At 41.4% G+C, this 16,635-nt stretch overlaps 1 protein-coding gene across 1 annotated transcript in view; it reads left to right on the top strand.

Moving 5' to 3' along the window:
- Window positions 1-11,097: 11,097 nt before the first annotated feature.
- The window catches only part of trabd2b (TraB domain containing 2B), a 58,927-nt gene continuing 53,389 nt past the window's right edge, over window positions 11,098-16,635 (top strand). Inside the window, exons 1-2 of the mRNA XM_053854567.1 lie at window positions 11,098-11,456; window positions 15,097-15,666. Coding sequence (XP_053710542.1) covers window positions 11,346-11,456; window positions 15,097-15,666 — 681 coding nt within the window. The 5' untranslated portion in view covers window positions 11,098-11,345. The remainder of the gene's footprint in view (window positions 11,457-15,096; window positions 15,667-16,635) is intronic.

Below are 16,635 nucleotides of genomic sequence, written 5' to 3'. Positions count from 1 at the left end.
AAGCACGGATTTTCGTCTAATGTTTAGTTTGGACTTTGTCATCAGGACCAGTTTAGTTGGGAGGCGCCAGTTTTTCCTGATAAACTGTCAACACAACATGTTAGTTAAAATTCCCTGAATCACCTTTGTGGCTCAGACTCATTTTATCATGTTCCTTTGAGGTGCAGATACAGACTTGAGCAAGGGTTCTGTATTCTGGTTTGTAGTTAGCTGTTAAGCAAAATGCCTAACATTCTTTTTTCTTTCTCTCAGATTGAAACAACTATAGAAACTGTACTCATTCATTCATGTATTTATTCAAATGTGTCACTTTTCCACATAACCTTTTAAACCTTGTAAAGGCAAAATTACACCTGAAAACCGAATGATGAGAAAGAGACTTACGCAGGGCAGATTCCAAACGCCAATATACAGAACAGTAGACTCTGTATCCTCTGCTCTCAAGTGACTTTCAAAATGCTTTTCTGTCAACCTAATTTGAGATTTTGGAATATTTAAAGAGAGCACAGTCATCTGAGGGTGGGTGCAGCGTGATGACTGAGGAGTTGGTACGTTGGTTGGGATGTGACTTTCAGTGCTCTGCCTTGAGACGAGGCTCAGCTCAAGCTCATAAATCAACAAACTGTCTGGCAGTGTTGGCTGAAGACTTCTGACGTTCCAGAGAGAAGTTAAAACTGACTGCAGTCAGATGTTCTCATTTGGCTTGTGTTGTGGTCGGATGAGTCACTTGTGTAGTCTCTTTGTCATCCATCACACAATTAACTTGTGTTCATCTCTGCAGAGACACAGCGGAGGAGAACAGAGAGGATTTAATGGAGAGGAAAAAGAAGGTAAGCACAGGTCATATCATGTGAGATGATGAATTGAATTCCTCTCGGGAAGTCTTTTCAGACGAGAACCAGCAGGACCAGATGCAGACGCTATTGATTATATGTGACTTCTCAATGATGCAAACTTCACTCACTTCAACATCACAGATAGAGTAATGAAAAACGATGATAGATGTTATTTGTCTTCTAAATTAGTATTGTCATGGAAAGGATCATCTTGCTCCTGGAGCTTCTGGCTGTTTGCTGCCCTAAAATGATGCCGTGCGTCCCCCTTTCACATCCATACCTCAGAGACTCTTCAAATCTGTTGATGCAAACTCACCAACTGAGACTGAAAAAAAACAACTCCAACACCCCTTACTCTCATGTACATCACTCTGTTGCTCAATTGGCTCGGGGTTTGAAACCTCATGATGGTTTTTGAAATCTTACAAGCAGATTTGGATAAAAGTGTTGGTTGGATGATCTGTGTTTGTTCTTGTTATAGTTGACAATACAGAGAATTATACCTATTGTTGAGTGCTTTATAATATTCAACTTGTATGAGGGTATAAATATTTTATGTTAGAGAGTATATTATGCTTAAAACATACTGCCAAATAATTGAAATGTACACCGTAATAATATACACAATATTGAAATGAATTTACAGCCAAGTTCCCCAAATAACTACAGCCATTAAGAAGCTCAGATCATGAAAACAAAGCTGGCATATTTTGTCTTGCCGAATGAAATGCTCACAAGAAAATCAGATCATTTATTAATGTTAAATTCATTGACAATTGCTAAGCATATTTGCTTGGGAAATCTAGATGACTTTAAAAATACCTACGTTGTTTTGAACTCAACCTCAGTAGGTTACACGACGCACGAGCTCAGTATTTACAACTACAGGAGTCTATCTGTGCTCACACAAGACGACAACAGTTGGCTTTCAAGCTTGTGTGGCTCGAAGTGTGTTAATGAATTCCCCAGCGGTGCGTAACTGCTCCGAGCATGGCCTTTACATGGACCCCTGCATCAAGACCCCCACTCATGAGTGCTGTAACTCATCTTCTATGAGAGCTGTGGAGACTGGATCCTGTCATCAACACGTTATTGATGTGCCGCGTTGAACTCCATTCACAGATGTGAGTCTGTTTGTGAAGCACGACGGATGGGCCGCAGAAGAGACACGTTGGATGAACTGTTCTTTTTCATTTATATATGCTTCATTTGGTGCTAACTACTCGATCAGTTCATCATCCATCATAAACACAGAGGGAGCGGCCCCCCATCCCCACCCTCCCACCCCCAGATCTTGTGGCAGCCCAAGGCAAATAAATCCAAAAACGTAAGGTGGGTTGTGTTGTGTATTTTCTTTTCTCAGTCTCATACAGTTGATTACATTGTAAACTTTGACACATGTTCAGGATCAGCTCTAGAATCAGACATTTACCTTTTTTTCCGATGAGGATTTTTTTGCTGTGTATTTTTCTTTATATGTTCGTGTTTGTGTGTTCAGTCTCTCTCAACTGCTACGTGTGTGTGTTTGTGTTTTGTAATAGAAGCTAGACTGTCTGACGTGTCTGAAATGCCTGTGCATGCGCGAGTCCATGTTCATGTGTGTAGTGGTGTGTATAGCATGGCAGAGCAAACTGTTTCTTGACAGAGTCCGGGCCTGTTGACAGCGTTTCTGCTCCCCGTCAAGCACAAGAACAGTTTACGCGTCAGTGAAGGGAAGAGAGGGACGTCTGGAGATTTCGGTCTAAGTGTATATTCCCTTTCATCGCTGTCTCTGAGTGTGTTTATCAAGCGACGGACGCGTACTAGTCCTTTTGAGTAACATCTCCCATCGATCACTTTTATTGAATAATTACAGATAAGAGAGAAAACTCTTGGTCGTGACAAATGGTGTCTGTGCGGCATCACGGCCAGTCAATCCGTCCTAATCTATTCCTCATCTCGTCACCCTTAGGTCGGCACATTTTCTCTTTGGCTTCATTAAAACTGAGCGTTCAGACAAAAGCTCCGCTCTGCATGGGAACATCTGGTCATAAACATTCTTTCTCCTCTGGGATTCTGAGGCGCAATCCGGCCCTGGATTAGTAGCCAAATGCATTTTACAAGTTTTTATGGCAAAGGCATTTCAATGATGTGAATTTCTCCTTTTCAAATAATGAAATAACTTCCTTCTGCCGCTTTCTCCGGGATTTGACTGAGCAGATGCTTAGATGCTCATGATTGGACTTCCAAACGCTTAAAATGATACAGTTCCAGTGCGTTTGGATTCCGGGTGTCACCTCCTTGTACATTGACCAAGACCTTATCTCTGCTCATCTTTTACAGTTATCACATCGTTCTCCTCCTTCATTTATCTACACTTTTCACACATATTTAGTGACACAACCGGCACCATCTCGTACTAGCAGAACAACAATACACCTGCTTCACTCAAAGGAAGATGGTGAGAACGTCAGCAAAAGACTTCCACAGCAAGTACCGAACAAAAATTGATCTAACCTAATACAGTCCCCCAGATTTTCGACGAACAACAAAAGATTTGAGTCTCATAAGGCATCAAAATTTGACACATTTGAACAAGTAGTAATAAAGATAAAAATATTAGAAATCATAGTAATAAGTATTATTATCGCTTATTTATAAATGTATTATTATGCAGATTTTCTACCTTGACAACATTTTGTCACTATACCACCCTGGTCCTTCCCACATTGGCAGGAAGAAATAAAAACATACCCAATTTATACAGTGAAACATTAGCAAGCCAGAAGTAGACATGTTCCCGATCAGACCTTTGGAAGGTGAGAGGCAGAGCACCATGCAGTCAAGATCATCGACATCAAGACTGTTTAAACCAGGGGTCTCAAACTGATTCGCAAAAGGGCTGCTGTGAGTGCAGGCTTGTGTTACACCCTGTAAGGAGGGCAGGTGTTGCTTGTTTCACTTGACACCTGATTGGTTAACTTAAGTCTGCTAGTTTGGGTCGAACAGTCACTCACTGCAGTACTCGTAAGAAATATAGTTTTACTTCAAATAAACCAAACTCTTTGAACACCCATGAGCCACATAAGATGACATGACAGGCTGGATTTGACCTCCAGGCAAGTTCAAATCTATAGGTTCAAATTTATACTGGCAATTCAATAATCTTGTAGTTTTGTTTTTGGCTTCAGAAACCTCAAGATAGCACTTTTACAATGACTTTCTATGCACTCTTTTTTTTTCTCTTCTTTTTTGGCAGCAGTGTTCAAGTTCCCTATTTGGAAATCCCAATGGTGATGCGAAGAGTACAAACAGAACACAGGGCAAGCATTTGACGGATGTGTGGTCTTATCATTTAAAGTGGGTGCTCTGCATTTTTCTGTGAGTACTCAAGCCTTCAGCGCCCACAGAATCAGCTCCAGTGACTTCACTTAAACGTCCAGTCTCAACACTCGAACACACTTGCTGGGTTTCTGGTACAAATGTCACATCTGCTCAGATTGGATTGCACTCCAACGTTTGTTTTCTGGGTTTAGTTTGAGGGCCAAATGAGAGAACGAAAAGAATCAAGCCTCTTGCTTGTAAACACTTCATTCAGCCAGAAAAAAAGGTTTTGTATACAATAGCTGGTTTGATTACATCACCGCCAAACCGAGAAAATGCCCTGTGGTGACCCAGCTATGTGTTAGACAATTACCACCAAAATGTTGTATAAATGCAGGATAAACAGGGTTACAGTTTCCTTGCCACCAACGTGAACTCTGCACATGGATTTTGAGGCCACAAGGGCAAAAACACACAAGGCTCTCCGCTTGGGCAGTTTTATAAACCGACATTACAGATGAACATAATGTAGAAAAATATTGTAGCGGATCAAGTATTAATAACCCATATCTGTTCACCATATATGTTGTTATAAAGGCCCTTTGGACAATAACATAATCTTCAAAGAACCTCATTAGAACAGACGACGGTCTTCAAAGGAAGGTCAAGTCCAAATCCTGTTTTTTTTTGTGCCGACTTAAAGAAGAGCTCATCTGATCCTCCATGGCTGGAATTCATGTGTGGTTCCTGCACACCAGAGGCTTTCATTTAAACATATTGTAACACATGGGGTTTACACTGAACTTCTCAAAGAATATAAAAGCCTTTCTTGGGCACCAGTGGCCTCTGATGAACCCCTGCTGGGATAAACACAGCCTTGACAATGAGCACAGAGATGCGCCTTTTATATAAATATTCTATTTCCATATGATTATATCAATGACATCTTTTGTCCTCTGCAGCCTAATACTTCTCCCTGATATCTTTCATGATACATTATTCTAATAGCAAAAAGGTGGGGGTGCTTATCAGCAGGAGGAACTCTTTCTTCCTCCCCTCTTTCCACCTCATGGATGAAGAGCCGGGTCAGTGGGGGTTCCACATATGGCTTTGACACAAAGCCAGCGATCAGTGGGAGATGTGCCTCACACTGTCTTAGCCAGCCCAGACTTTGATGTACAGTAAGAAAGTGCTCATAATAGATGCATGCATTGCAAGTTAAAGAAATAGCCATCTTACAATTAAGATGAGAATACATTGTAAAATATTTATGTTTTGGTTCTGTCCCAACTTCACTCGACACACAACTTGGCGGCAACCTTGTGATACGTGGTGGAGCGATCGTGCTGAGTCAAGACCGAAGAGGATCCATGTGATTAAACACCCACATGTGGCTTCAAGACAGTCTGGTTAATGCATTCCACAAAAACAACTTGACGTAGACTGCTAAAACCGTCCATTTTGTTGCTTGCTTATGGCTATAGTCACGATAAATTCAAGAATGTGTGAGATGTTATTTTTTTCCTATTTAATTGCTGTTAAGAGTGTCTATCCCGCACTCTGAAAAATGTTGGGTTGTTTTGTCAATCTCATTCGCTGGGTAGCTGTGGAGTTCAAACTGCTAGAGTTACTTGTTTTGACCCATCTTATTGGGTCACTTTCCACAGGCTTTAGAGATGCCGCATGGACACAGCAACACCATCAATTCAGCTTCTTCAGCTTCAGAAGGACGCATGAGTCATTGGTAGTTGTCACAAGCAGGATTTGAACCTTCAATCCTTCTTGTTGTGGGGCAACAACACCAACAAGTAGCTTGCACCCAAGTGCCCAAGTGCTGGTATATAACTCGTATATGATATTGAAAAAAAGAATTAAATGGTGTCTAAAGAAAACCTAAATAAATGCTCGAGATACTCATACTGCAAATGCAGGTGCTTATAAAAAATAACCTTCAAGACTAAATTGCGCTTTCATATGACATGGCGGTAGCTGTCCCCAGGCTCCCTGTGAAGGCGAAATAGTGGGAGTCATCTGCATTTAGGATTTGTTAACCCTATCACTTTAAACAGGAATGAAAGTCACTGTTTTGAGGCCATTTGAGTTTTAAAGATACTTGAAAACAGCATATCCTTTTTTCCATTTTACAAATAAACAGCAGCAGAAAACACTTGGTTTAGTAAGTACTTTATTCTTTAAGTATATGCTGTTGAATGATGATGTTTAAAAGAAAAAAAAGTAAATGCTTGTCCCCCTGAACATATATGATCAAAGTTTTTGTGCGTAGAGTTAAATAAGAATCCTTAAAAAGTGTCTTTCTAAATACAATATAACAAGAATAGTTCAGAAGAACCTCTCCATACAAATATGTTTGTGTGAAAAATGACTGAGCAAAAACACGTGAGAGACGTCTCTTCCAGAAAAACAACTCTGACTGTAACCCCATGTCACTTTATCTCTTCCTCCCATCTTTCCCCTCCTGCCTTTTACATTTTTCAACTTGGGCTGATGAAGATCGACAGACACCCACCCACCGCATGTATTGACATGCCGATGGGATCTTTCATCCGCTGACCACTAAGAAAGCCAACAAATACAGAGCTGTCGTCACCAGCCAGCACCAAAATTATAGTTTCATTTCTCTTCTTACCCTGACTGGGATACTCAAGGGCACACAGAACAAGGAGAAGCTGTGGTCGACTCTCCTTACACTATCACTAATCTCTCTTAAACAACACTTCGGCAGTTTCAGGATCTGCATCGCTATGTTGAATATATCCTCCTGACATTGTCCCGTCCCACCCAACCATGCTAACATGCTAATTTATCCCAGAATGTCTGGAAGGCGACACAACAATAACATTGAACAGGAGGCTCTGTCAATATTATTTCTTGACATCTTCAAAGGAAGACAGAGGATATTAGAGCCCAAGCAAAAGTCATGCGGGGATGTGTACATACTTACATGAGTGTATGTTTCCCAGCTGAGAACAAAGACAACAGACATTGAACATCAGCCTCAAGTATGGCACCCTGAAGCTATTGAGCCACTCCTCCATATCTATCATCCACATATTTTCTTTGAAGCACCATTTCTGTGGCCTTGGGGTCAGCTGCTTGCGCCTTCATTGCTACCTTTGTCCGCACTGTAAATGGCCTTAATTCATCTTCATACCACCAGGGGTCTCTGCACAATACACAATAAACAGTTGCTTCTGTTTACAAACTGTCAATTGAAGGGACTGTTTGGGTGTTCCTCTTCGTGTTGTGTAGTAGCAGAAGCATAGTTGCCACAAAGGAAGCATGTCAATAAACAACTGTGATGTTGAAACAGTTGGCTGATGTTGGAGCGTTTATTTTGGCTGGATTTCTGCACAACATCAGGATGACAGGCCAGGGAGCCACGAGGACAAATAGACACAAGACCTTTCGAACTAGGAGCCACACAACTTCACTCAATTACTTCCCCTTCATGCTATTTCCCACCTCCCTTGTCCATACAACACACATTTCGTGAAAGATATTTGAGAGTATCTCAGTGCATAAACAATACATAGCAAAGCAAAAAAATGGTCTGTCCTGTGAGCTATTGCGTCAGTTTGTCCCTGTTCGTTTATTTTCATGGTGAAATGGGAACTCAATACCGTACACACTGCAGGTTTCCTTACAGAGGTTATATTGGTGTTTGGTGGTTTAAAAAATCACACCCCTCCTGGTCGACCGAATGCCCCTCTATTAAACTTGTTCTGGAGCTGCCACTGCATACAGGGAACCAACAGTGTGAAAGGTGAGCTACATTTTTTTTTAATAAACCTTGGACAGTGTTGGTAATTAATATTTTTTTACTTGACCAAAATTTGACTCAACCACAATACACAGATAATGTCAACGGTTTGATTTTCCATTCCTTACCATATATAGATTTTTTTTTTTGCCAAGCAGAGATCAGATTTAGCTCTTAAATACTCACAATCATAAGAAGACTCCACGCAAAAGAAAAGCTGTACTGTCTAATATGATTTGTTTACATTTTACTAATTTTAATTCAATTAATGTTTGCAAACTTCCCTGTCTCATCATTTGCTTCATCATTTTCCAAAAAAGGTACTCTATAAAAGTGGAACCATTTCGGGCGTCAACATGAACACTGAAAACCTTCATGTTGCACTGCAAACAAAGAAGATGGCATGGTGCAGAAGCTGGTAAGATGAATGTGTCTTATGAAACAGACAAACAAGAAATGGTCACCCACTACCATATCTTATAATTGAATGAAGTTCATGTTCAACTGACATTAATGTAAACTTTTTGGACTCTAGATCCTCATCATGTCTGTCATGACTGTCATCTTTGCAGCCATCATTTGCCAACTATGAGAAAATGTGTTGCTGTAGTCTGGGGTTGAAAGATGACTGTGATGTCATCATTTTCAAATAGTTTCTGTACAGGCGAGTGACTTGTGCCGACGAATGGCCAGTGCGTCGCTGAACCAGTGTCACTGTGTGGACAGGGCATAAATGTTACCTCAAAGCTAACTCAACAATTATGACCCTCAGAAAAGCCTGTGAATTATCAGCCTATCAAACAGATCATTACATCATGCAAAGTAGCTAATTCCCCAGTTCACTCAGCTGAAATTTTGAATAGAAAAAGCATGTGGTGCATTCAATCAGTCGCTGGGACCAAACTCAATTACAAGCAGACACGTTTTAAACAATATTTAAAATCACATCTAATAGCTCCCGGGACATATGTTCCACCAGTGAGTGCTTTCGCAGCCTGCAAGCGGAACATTAAATTTAGTCTTCTACCATCCACGGATATATGCTGTAAGTTCTGGCCCTCGTCCAGGAATCTCCAGCCGCCAGCCGCTCATAAGCCCTCTTCTATCGGGCCAAGAATGTGAACTACATCTTCAAAGCAAAGCTTTTCTGCAAGGTGTGGCTCCAGGAGGTACCTGTGTGCGCAGGTGCCCATGTGAGAGAGGATGAAATCCCACACCTGCCGCACCACCAAAGTGGCATAAAAGGAGTAGACAGAATGTTTCTAGTCATTCTAAAATAGTCTTGATTTCATACATGAGCGAGAGGAGGCACTGATCTAAACACTTGACTTGCTTGCGCAATAAAAGTCACAGGGGTCAGAGGTCAGAGGGCGCAGTTTTACAACATGCAACTGTGTTAAGAGACTGATCAAAGCCTCTCAACACAAATGTCCGCTCTGCCCCATCTGAATAGACGTTACAATGGGTGTACAGGCAAAGTAACACAAGTCAGCATGAGGTGGTGAGAAGAGGAGCAGAGAGGAGGGGAGAACACGGCACTGGACAAAGAATTACTTGTCCACAGTCTGTCTCCCACCAGCCTGAGGGGAGGGGCCTGGTGCCACTTGTTTCAGGGGTCTTCATGATAAATTTCCCCCTACTTGACTCTGTCACACGCATGCTACTTTGACAATAACTGAGGTCATGGCAGAGTAGCGCAGCGTTAACATGGTCAAGGGACACTTTCTCTCAATGCAGCTATTTACTCGACATCCTCCTACTTCACATTGTCAACGATAAATCTCCAGAAGGGCATTAAAAATACACCTTTCACGGTTGTCCCTGACTGGGGTCTTATTTGGGCCCATTAGTCTTGCCATGTAGTGCTGCAGGATTATCCGAAGCAGACAGGGATGAATGCTATACAGCAGAAGAGGAAGGAGATGACAGTTGTGAAAAATGGTTCATTTACATCTTCGGAATGACTTTGTTGAAAGCTGAGCAAAATCCACAGTCGACGCAGTCGGCTGCTTTTTTGGCCATGAAATGACTGGGGATAGTTTTCCAAGAAAGTTGTGACAGTGAAATATTTTCACGCTGAAAGCATCCCACCAGAACAAGACCACGACTAAATTTAAACACGCAATATGATTATGTGTTTCACTGTAATCTGTCACAAGCCTGGTGGTGCAGCATGGACACTGACGCACCTGAATTTATCTCTGCCTTCGCTGGCTTTCTTCACTTTTCTGTGTTTTCGCCATGCACTCCAGTTTCTTCCCACGATCCAAAAGCATACATTTAAGTTGACTGACAGTTGGGGAGGTGACCTCTCTGGCCCAGAGGCAGTGTTGTTTGGTTCAGACAAAGCCCAACCCAAGAGAACTGGGATGAATATAATCTGTGCACTCACAAGAGACAAACTGAGTGAACTCAAACATTTTATCAGAGATAAGAGCTGTGGTCCAGCCAGTGGTTTCCAAGAATTACTGTTGAATACTTAACAAGAGAAAAAGACTCTTTCTAACTCCATAAAAGGGATTAAAAGAATGTTAAGTGAAACTAATATTTTACAATTTGAATTTTAAAATATATATATATATATTACAAGTATACCAATATAGCTGGTGAAAAAACTCAAAGATCATGACAAAATATCATGAACGTTGTGAAGAATTTATATGTTATAATTAATGATAATAATAATATAATTCAACATTGTGAAAATTCACAGAATTCACATCTTGGGAATAAACTTTCAAATATTTTTGTTTGGATCAAGTGTAAACGTTTGGCAATATTTGTATGTATACACCAAACTTATTACAGGTATATACTATATTATTTTCCTTTCAAAAATCAATTATATCAGTGTTTGCGTTTCTTTTGCATAATAAGCATCTTAAATGCTGTATTCATTGATTTCTCTGTTAGTTTTTTTTTTTTTACATTATGCTATAAAAGCCCGTTAAATAAGACAAATGAATTCAAGTGAATTGCTAGCACAGTATAAGCAGACGCCAGTGTTGACCTGTGGACGTACAGTGAACATGAAGGCTAATCGGCCATCCGTTCCTTGAACCTGCGTCGCGCACGCGTGCGTGTGTGCGCACTGTGATGGAGCGGGTAAGGGGGGCTACTAAAGTCGTCCCACCTCCAACTCCCGACGCTCCGAAGTTTCGCAGCACACCACGGAAACTCTCCAAAGAGTTCTGACCCCAACTCTTAGTCAGGTCTGTCCGCGTGGAAGGAAGCGAGCGGGACCCGGATCAAGGTGAGACGCCAGGACTGAGCCCGGCTGGCAGATGGCGGGCTGGAGGAATGGTGCTTCAGACGAGCGGCACATGTGAGCCGGTCACCGGTCCGAGTTTGTAGACGAGCAGACAGAAGAGCGAGGAGAGGAGAGTCACCCAGCAGGTCCAGAAGTTGTCGGTCCGCCGGACACCATGGTCTGTCTGCAGGGAATCAGCTGGGTGCTGCTCAGCGCCCTGCTGCACCCGGTGCTATCCTGGGGAGCTCCCAGAGACAGACCCAGGCAGTGTGATCCACCGAAGTCGGTGAGTCAAATCCTAAACTTTCAAATAAAAATAATAGTTTCACACACGTTTGACAGAATCATAACCGCCACAGAGGCAAAGGTTTATCCTGCCTCATCAGACTTTACTTTCAGAGTTCATAATCAAGTTGATATTTTTGTTGACCTGCTATGTCAAACAATTTGTGCTGCATAAAAACTACTCTCAAGTAAGACATAAATATGTTAAGGAAAAAAAGACAGCAAAGAAAATGTAACTTACATTTTTTTTTTAAATGTTATTGTAATGTTTGAGAAAATGTTCGCGCTTGTCAAATGTTTATTAGGAATTGCTGCCACACTTCTAAAGAGAGAATAGTACGGTGACCGCATTCCTAACATTGCAATAAATTTAAACCAGGTGTTGGAGTAATTATTATTCAACAAACTAAGAATTTAAATTGTTTTAAATTCAAGTGAACTCTGAACTTTAAATTGTGACATCTTGCCTCATGGTTTTGTAAAACAAACAAACAAAGTAAGTATTTGTATTCTGAATAGGGAAATAATTTTAACAACAAAACGTCGGGTGGACTCTGACCAAACTCTGGCTCAAACTGTAAGAGTATTGGTAATAGTAAAAAATGTCTTTCCATTTCAGATGTGTGTAAATACAGAACAGCAGAACACAATACTACATGTACTTTAAAAACGCTGTTGACTTGACTTGAAATGGTGCAGTGAACAATATAATGAATAACAACAGCAAGGAGTTGATAAATAGCAGAGGTGGGCAGAGTGCGGCCCGAGAAAAAGCCCCAAGAAAAAGTGCCTTTATATTCTATTTCTTTCTGTGAACAAAATTCATGTAAAAGTCACATGACATATATTAACCATAATGTCATGTCATGATTACAGTTTCCTATTTTATAATACTGAAGTGGCAAAATTCAAGTTTCATTTAATATCTTTTTTTTCCACTTCTGTCTTTTGGCTTGACAGTGCTCACACTAGTCTCAGTATATCAAGTGCCCCCTTAAAGAATAACAGAATTTCCCACCCATGATAGAGAGGATGAATGGATTAATTGATCCCAATCAATTTGTCCAAACACTATGAAACTGTGTTATGCCGTCTTTTCCCTGCCAAGTCTTGTCTTAACACTCTTGCCAAGACAAATTGTTGCCGCCCGCCAAAGTTACTGCTGTTTATGTGACCAAAACAAAAGTGGGGAACACCCATGGGTGACCTCTTTTTTCGAACGTGGCCTTACAGCAGTGATCATGTTTCAGTGCAACAAGGACTATTAAAACACACATTGTGCACCTTGCCACAGTAAAAAAGGACAGCGGGTGTGTGAGAATAGAGTCTCAGTTTAATTTTTATTGAAGTTGTAATGGTGATAATTCCTGTTTTTTTTTTAACAAAGGAACATGTTAGAGTAGCCTGTTTATTAGAATGACACTTGGTGGTTGAGCCCGCAAGCCACAGGATGTTATTGAGGCTCTCGTTTCTTTGGTGAATTATGTCCTTGATGAGAAAAATGTAGTCGTTGTCAGAGATGACTGAGGGTTTGCTGCTCCTGTGCTCCAAGTGATTTGTAATGCGTTAGTACAGGGCTTTCTGTTTTCTGTTAACAGTAATTACTCCCATAAAAAGAGCACAGTGCGTCAAGGCTCCCCAGAAAAGTCGAACTGAAGGAGGATCTCTCCTTTCCTCAGGAGAAGCACCACCTTACTTTCCATGTGTAAAAGTCTTCATATATGTCTAGACCTACAAGCTGGCATTAGGACATTCACCAAAGACAAAATGCTGCATGTGGAAAAAAAAAAAAGTTGGAGAGTCCGAAAGATGGAGATTTGACAAATGCAACCTATGCTGTCCAAACGTTTCCCGTATTAGTTCCCGAAGTTGGCGAGACAAAAATTGAATTACAGACGTCGACAGTAACTCTTGAACTGGTGCGCTGCATTTATTTTGTCTTTCAGGAGATTGTGCCTGAAATTACCGTCTGCTCATTTCAGTTAATTATGATGATAAAACAATATCCCACAAGATGACTCCAGCAACTTTTTTGGTAGGACAAAAGCCGGGTTGGCATTGGAGTTTTTATGGAACACAGCTGAAGAAAATCTTGATTGAATTGAAATAAACATTTGCTAAGAATAACTTTATGTTGCAGTGATGGTTTTCATCCCTCAAATCCCTGATTACACCGTCAAAGACGCCAGGAGTTTGATATTGTTTATATAAGTTAATTCTTTTTTCATTTCTGAATAATGCCAACATCAAAGCCAGAGCACATGCGCCGCACATTCGCCGAGCACTTAACTAGAAACATATTCGAATGCACTGTGGTCTTTTCAAATGACCTTATTATTTCATTTTCATTGTGACATCGCAAGAATAGCTGTAAGCACCGTGGACAAACACATCCCATAATATAACCCGCAGAAGACGACACTCAAAGCTGTCAGCGGTAGATCTCCGAAACCAGAGTAAAAAAAAAAATTACAAACAAAAGTATCACTATGGGGTCAGATCAGAGAGCAGGTTTCTTTCAGCTTTTGTATTTTATGAGCCTAGAGAACTATATTTACTCTGCAGCCTTCAAAATGCTTCCCAGGCTGGAAGAGGCTTTGGCAAGCAAGGTATGCACCCCAACAATACGCTGGGGTCTGTTTACAGCCCGCAAGGCCCCTCTATAAACTCCCTTCACCGTAGCAGCATAGAGACTTTAAAACTCCTTAATTTTCATCACAAAATACATCTTTACACTCCTCACTTGTTGACCCGATCACACAGGCCAGTGAACCACAATCGAAGGATTTTTCCTGCATTTACTAAAAAATCTTGCTTACTTCACATGAATTTCTTATGATCCAATTTTAAAATAAGAAGCACTCCGGTCTCTCCATTATACTGATGATGAGAGGAACACACAAGTCTAAGCTCAAAGCTTTCCATCTTTTAATAAGCCAGAACATGACCATCACAGTCTTGTAAGGTCCATTGCTTGCTTCCTTCTGAAAGACAAGGCAACCTAGCTCTTCGACTGAGCCTCCAGAGAGGAGTGGCTGCTCCTCTCTTTAAAAAGGAGCCAGTTGGCTTATGTGTCTTTAAGGATGTTACCCGGTCACCTTCCTCTGAGGAGCTTCCAGACACATTCAGCTGGGAGAAGAACATAAACCAAGACCACACCGAAACACAGATGGCAAGATGGCTGCTCCACTGTGGCTTGGCTGTGCCTCGGAATCGCTCAATCGAGTTGGCAGAAGCGGCCAGACAAAGAGAGTCCCATCATTTATCTTAAGGGACAAACACATATCATCATACATGTTGGGTGTTTGGCGGTTAAACGCTGAGGGGATTATGATTGAGCGATATAGTTTTCCAATGCCGTCTCTGAAGAGACTGTACTTAGTCTCTTAAAACTGCTGGACCATCAGATTTTCTGTCATGTTTTGCCAATAGCAACATTGTTTTCTGTCTGAAACAGAGCACTGATATCAAACAGGAGCTTGTTTTTGATGTTATATTCTAACAAATAGTTCTGTCAAATTAAGCCACTTATAATGAGTCGCTGAATACCTACGATAGTATCGGTTTTAAAGTGATAATTGTGCTTTTAATATGCTGTATATTTTTAATTTTATAACATCCTGTCCACATTCCTTCCACAGCAAAGTGACATGAACTCCTTCTTGTGGCGAGTCAAGCGTGCACCTCCACATCCGCACTCCTACCTTTTTGGCACGATCCACGTGCCCTACACGCGAGTGTGGGATTTTATCCCAAACAGCTCAAAACAGGCTTTCCACGACAGCCACAATGTTTTCTTTGAGTTAGACCTGACGGACCCTCTCACCATTTCAAAACTGACCAGCTGTCAGCTGCTGCCCCATGGGGAGAATCTGCAGAACCTACTACCTCGAGACTTATACCGCCGCCTCAAACGTCACTTGGATTACGTTAAACACATGATGCCACTGTGGATGACTGCGGACCAGCGCGGCCGCGGCTTGTATGCCGATTACTTATTCAATGCCATAGCGGGGAACTGGGAGAGGAAGAGGCCTGTGTGGGTCATGCTGATGGTCAACTCGTTGACAGAGTGGGACGTCAGGTCCAGGGGGACGCCAGTGCTGGACCTGTTTTTGGCTCAGGAAGCGGAGAGAATGGGAAAAACAACTGGCGCAGTGGAGCGTGTGGAGGAGCAGTGTCACCCCCTCAATGGACTGAATTTTTCTCAGGTAGGATGGCACCATAATTACTTGTCTCCTTTATGTAGTTGAACTTTAAATGCAACATACCGGAAAATTGGTTGGCTAAGACTATACTATTTTGGAGCATGAATCTTCATATACCTCCAAGGTCGTCTTGATGTCAAGACCAGAGCATACAGAGAACTGAAAACCAAGCGCTATCCTTAAGTATGATCTTTAATTAATGTGATCTTTTGAACTGAACAAAAATACAAACTTGTTTTTTTTCTGTGTAAGATTGCAAGCCTCATGGAAAAGCTAGAATTTGCGTCCATTAGCTGCTATGATTTGGACTTGACTTCTTTCCCAGATTTTTATCACTGTCAGGACTTTGAAAACCACAGCTTCAAGTAACGGAATAACATATTAGGACCCATTCTTCCTCATTATTTTGTTTTCATATCTAAAAGGACCTCTTGCTTTTCCAAGAAAGCGTGCTATACTGAGTGTGATTTTATAAAACATCATGGTTCTGGCATGACCGTCTCTGTATTATTAGGCCATGCAATGCTTCTGTCTCTACACTGTGGTTTTCCAAAAAAAGACAATCAATTTTGTGGTGTGTGTCATCAATAACATCAGAAAAAAGTATCAGGAGTTTAAGTGTGTACACATTTTTCATTCATGAACTCCTCGGTGTGACAGGCTGTGGGACTCAAAGATCTAATTTGAGAGGCATTAGGCCTCCAGGCTCTCCTCTTTCATCGGCAGCTCCTAACCGTGCTGTCAAAGTCGCCATGCATGCCCCTGACATGCCAGTCAGCTTTGCCGCTCCTGAAAAAGCCATCAGCTAAACCATGCTGTGCTTATCACTAATGACCCGGACAAGTGTTGGTGGCATCTTAAGGGCTTTTAAATCGAAGCAGTGTCTGATGTTATGAAAGAAACATTTTCAAATTCCCCTTCGTCAGTTCATGCCACTCGCTACAAAACATCCTCTTTTGTCCTGTTGACGCT

The sequence above is a fragment of the Synchiropus splendidus genome, chromosome 1 (genome assembly GCF_027744825.2).
Source record: "Synchiropus splendidus isolate RoL2022-P1 chromosome 1, RoL_Sspl_1.0, whole genome shotgun sequence".
Taxonomy (NCBI): Eukaryota; Metazoa; Chordata; class Actinopteri; order Syngnathiformes; family Callionymidae; genus Synchiropus; species Synchiropus splendidus.
The sequence above is the reverse complement of the archived record's forward strand: the minus strand, read 5'-3'. Positions and strand labels throughout refer to the sequence as shown.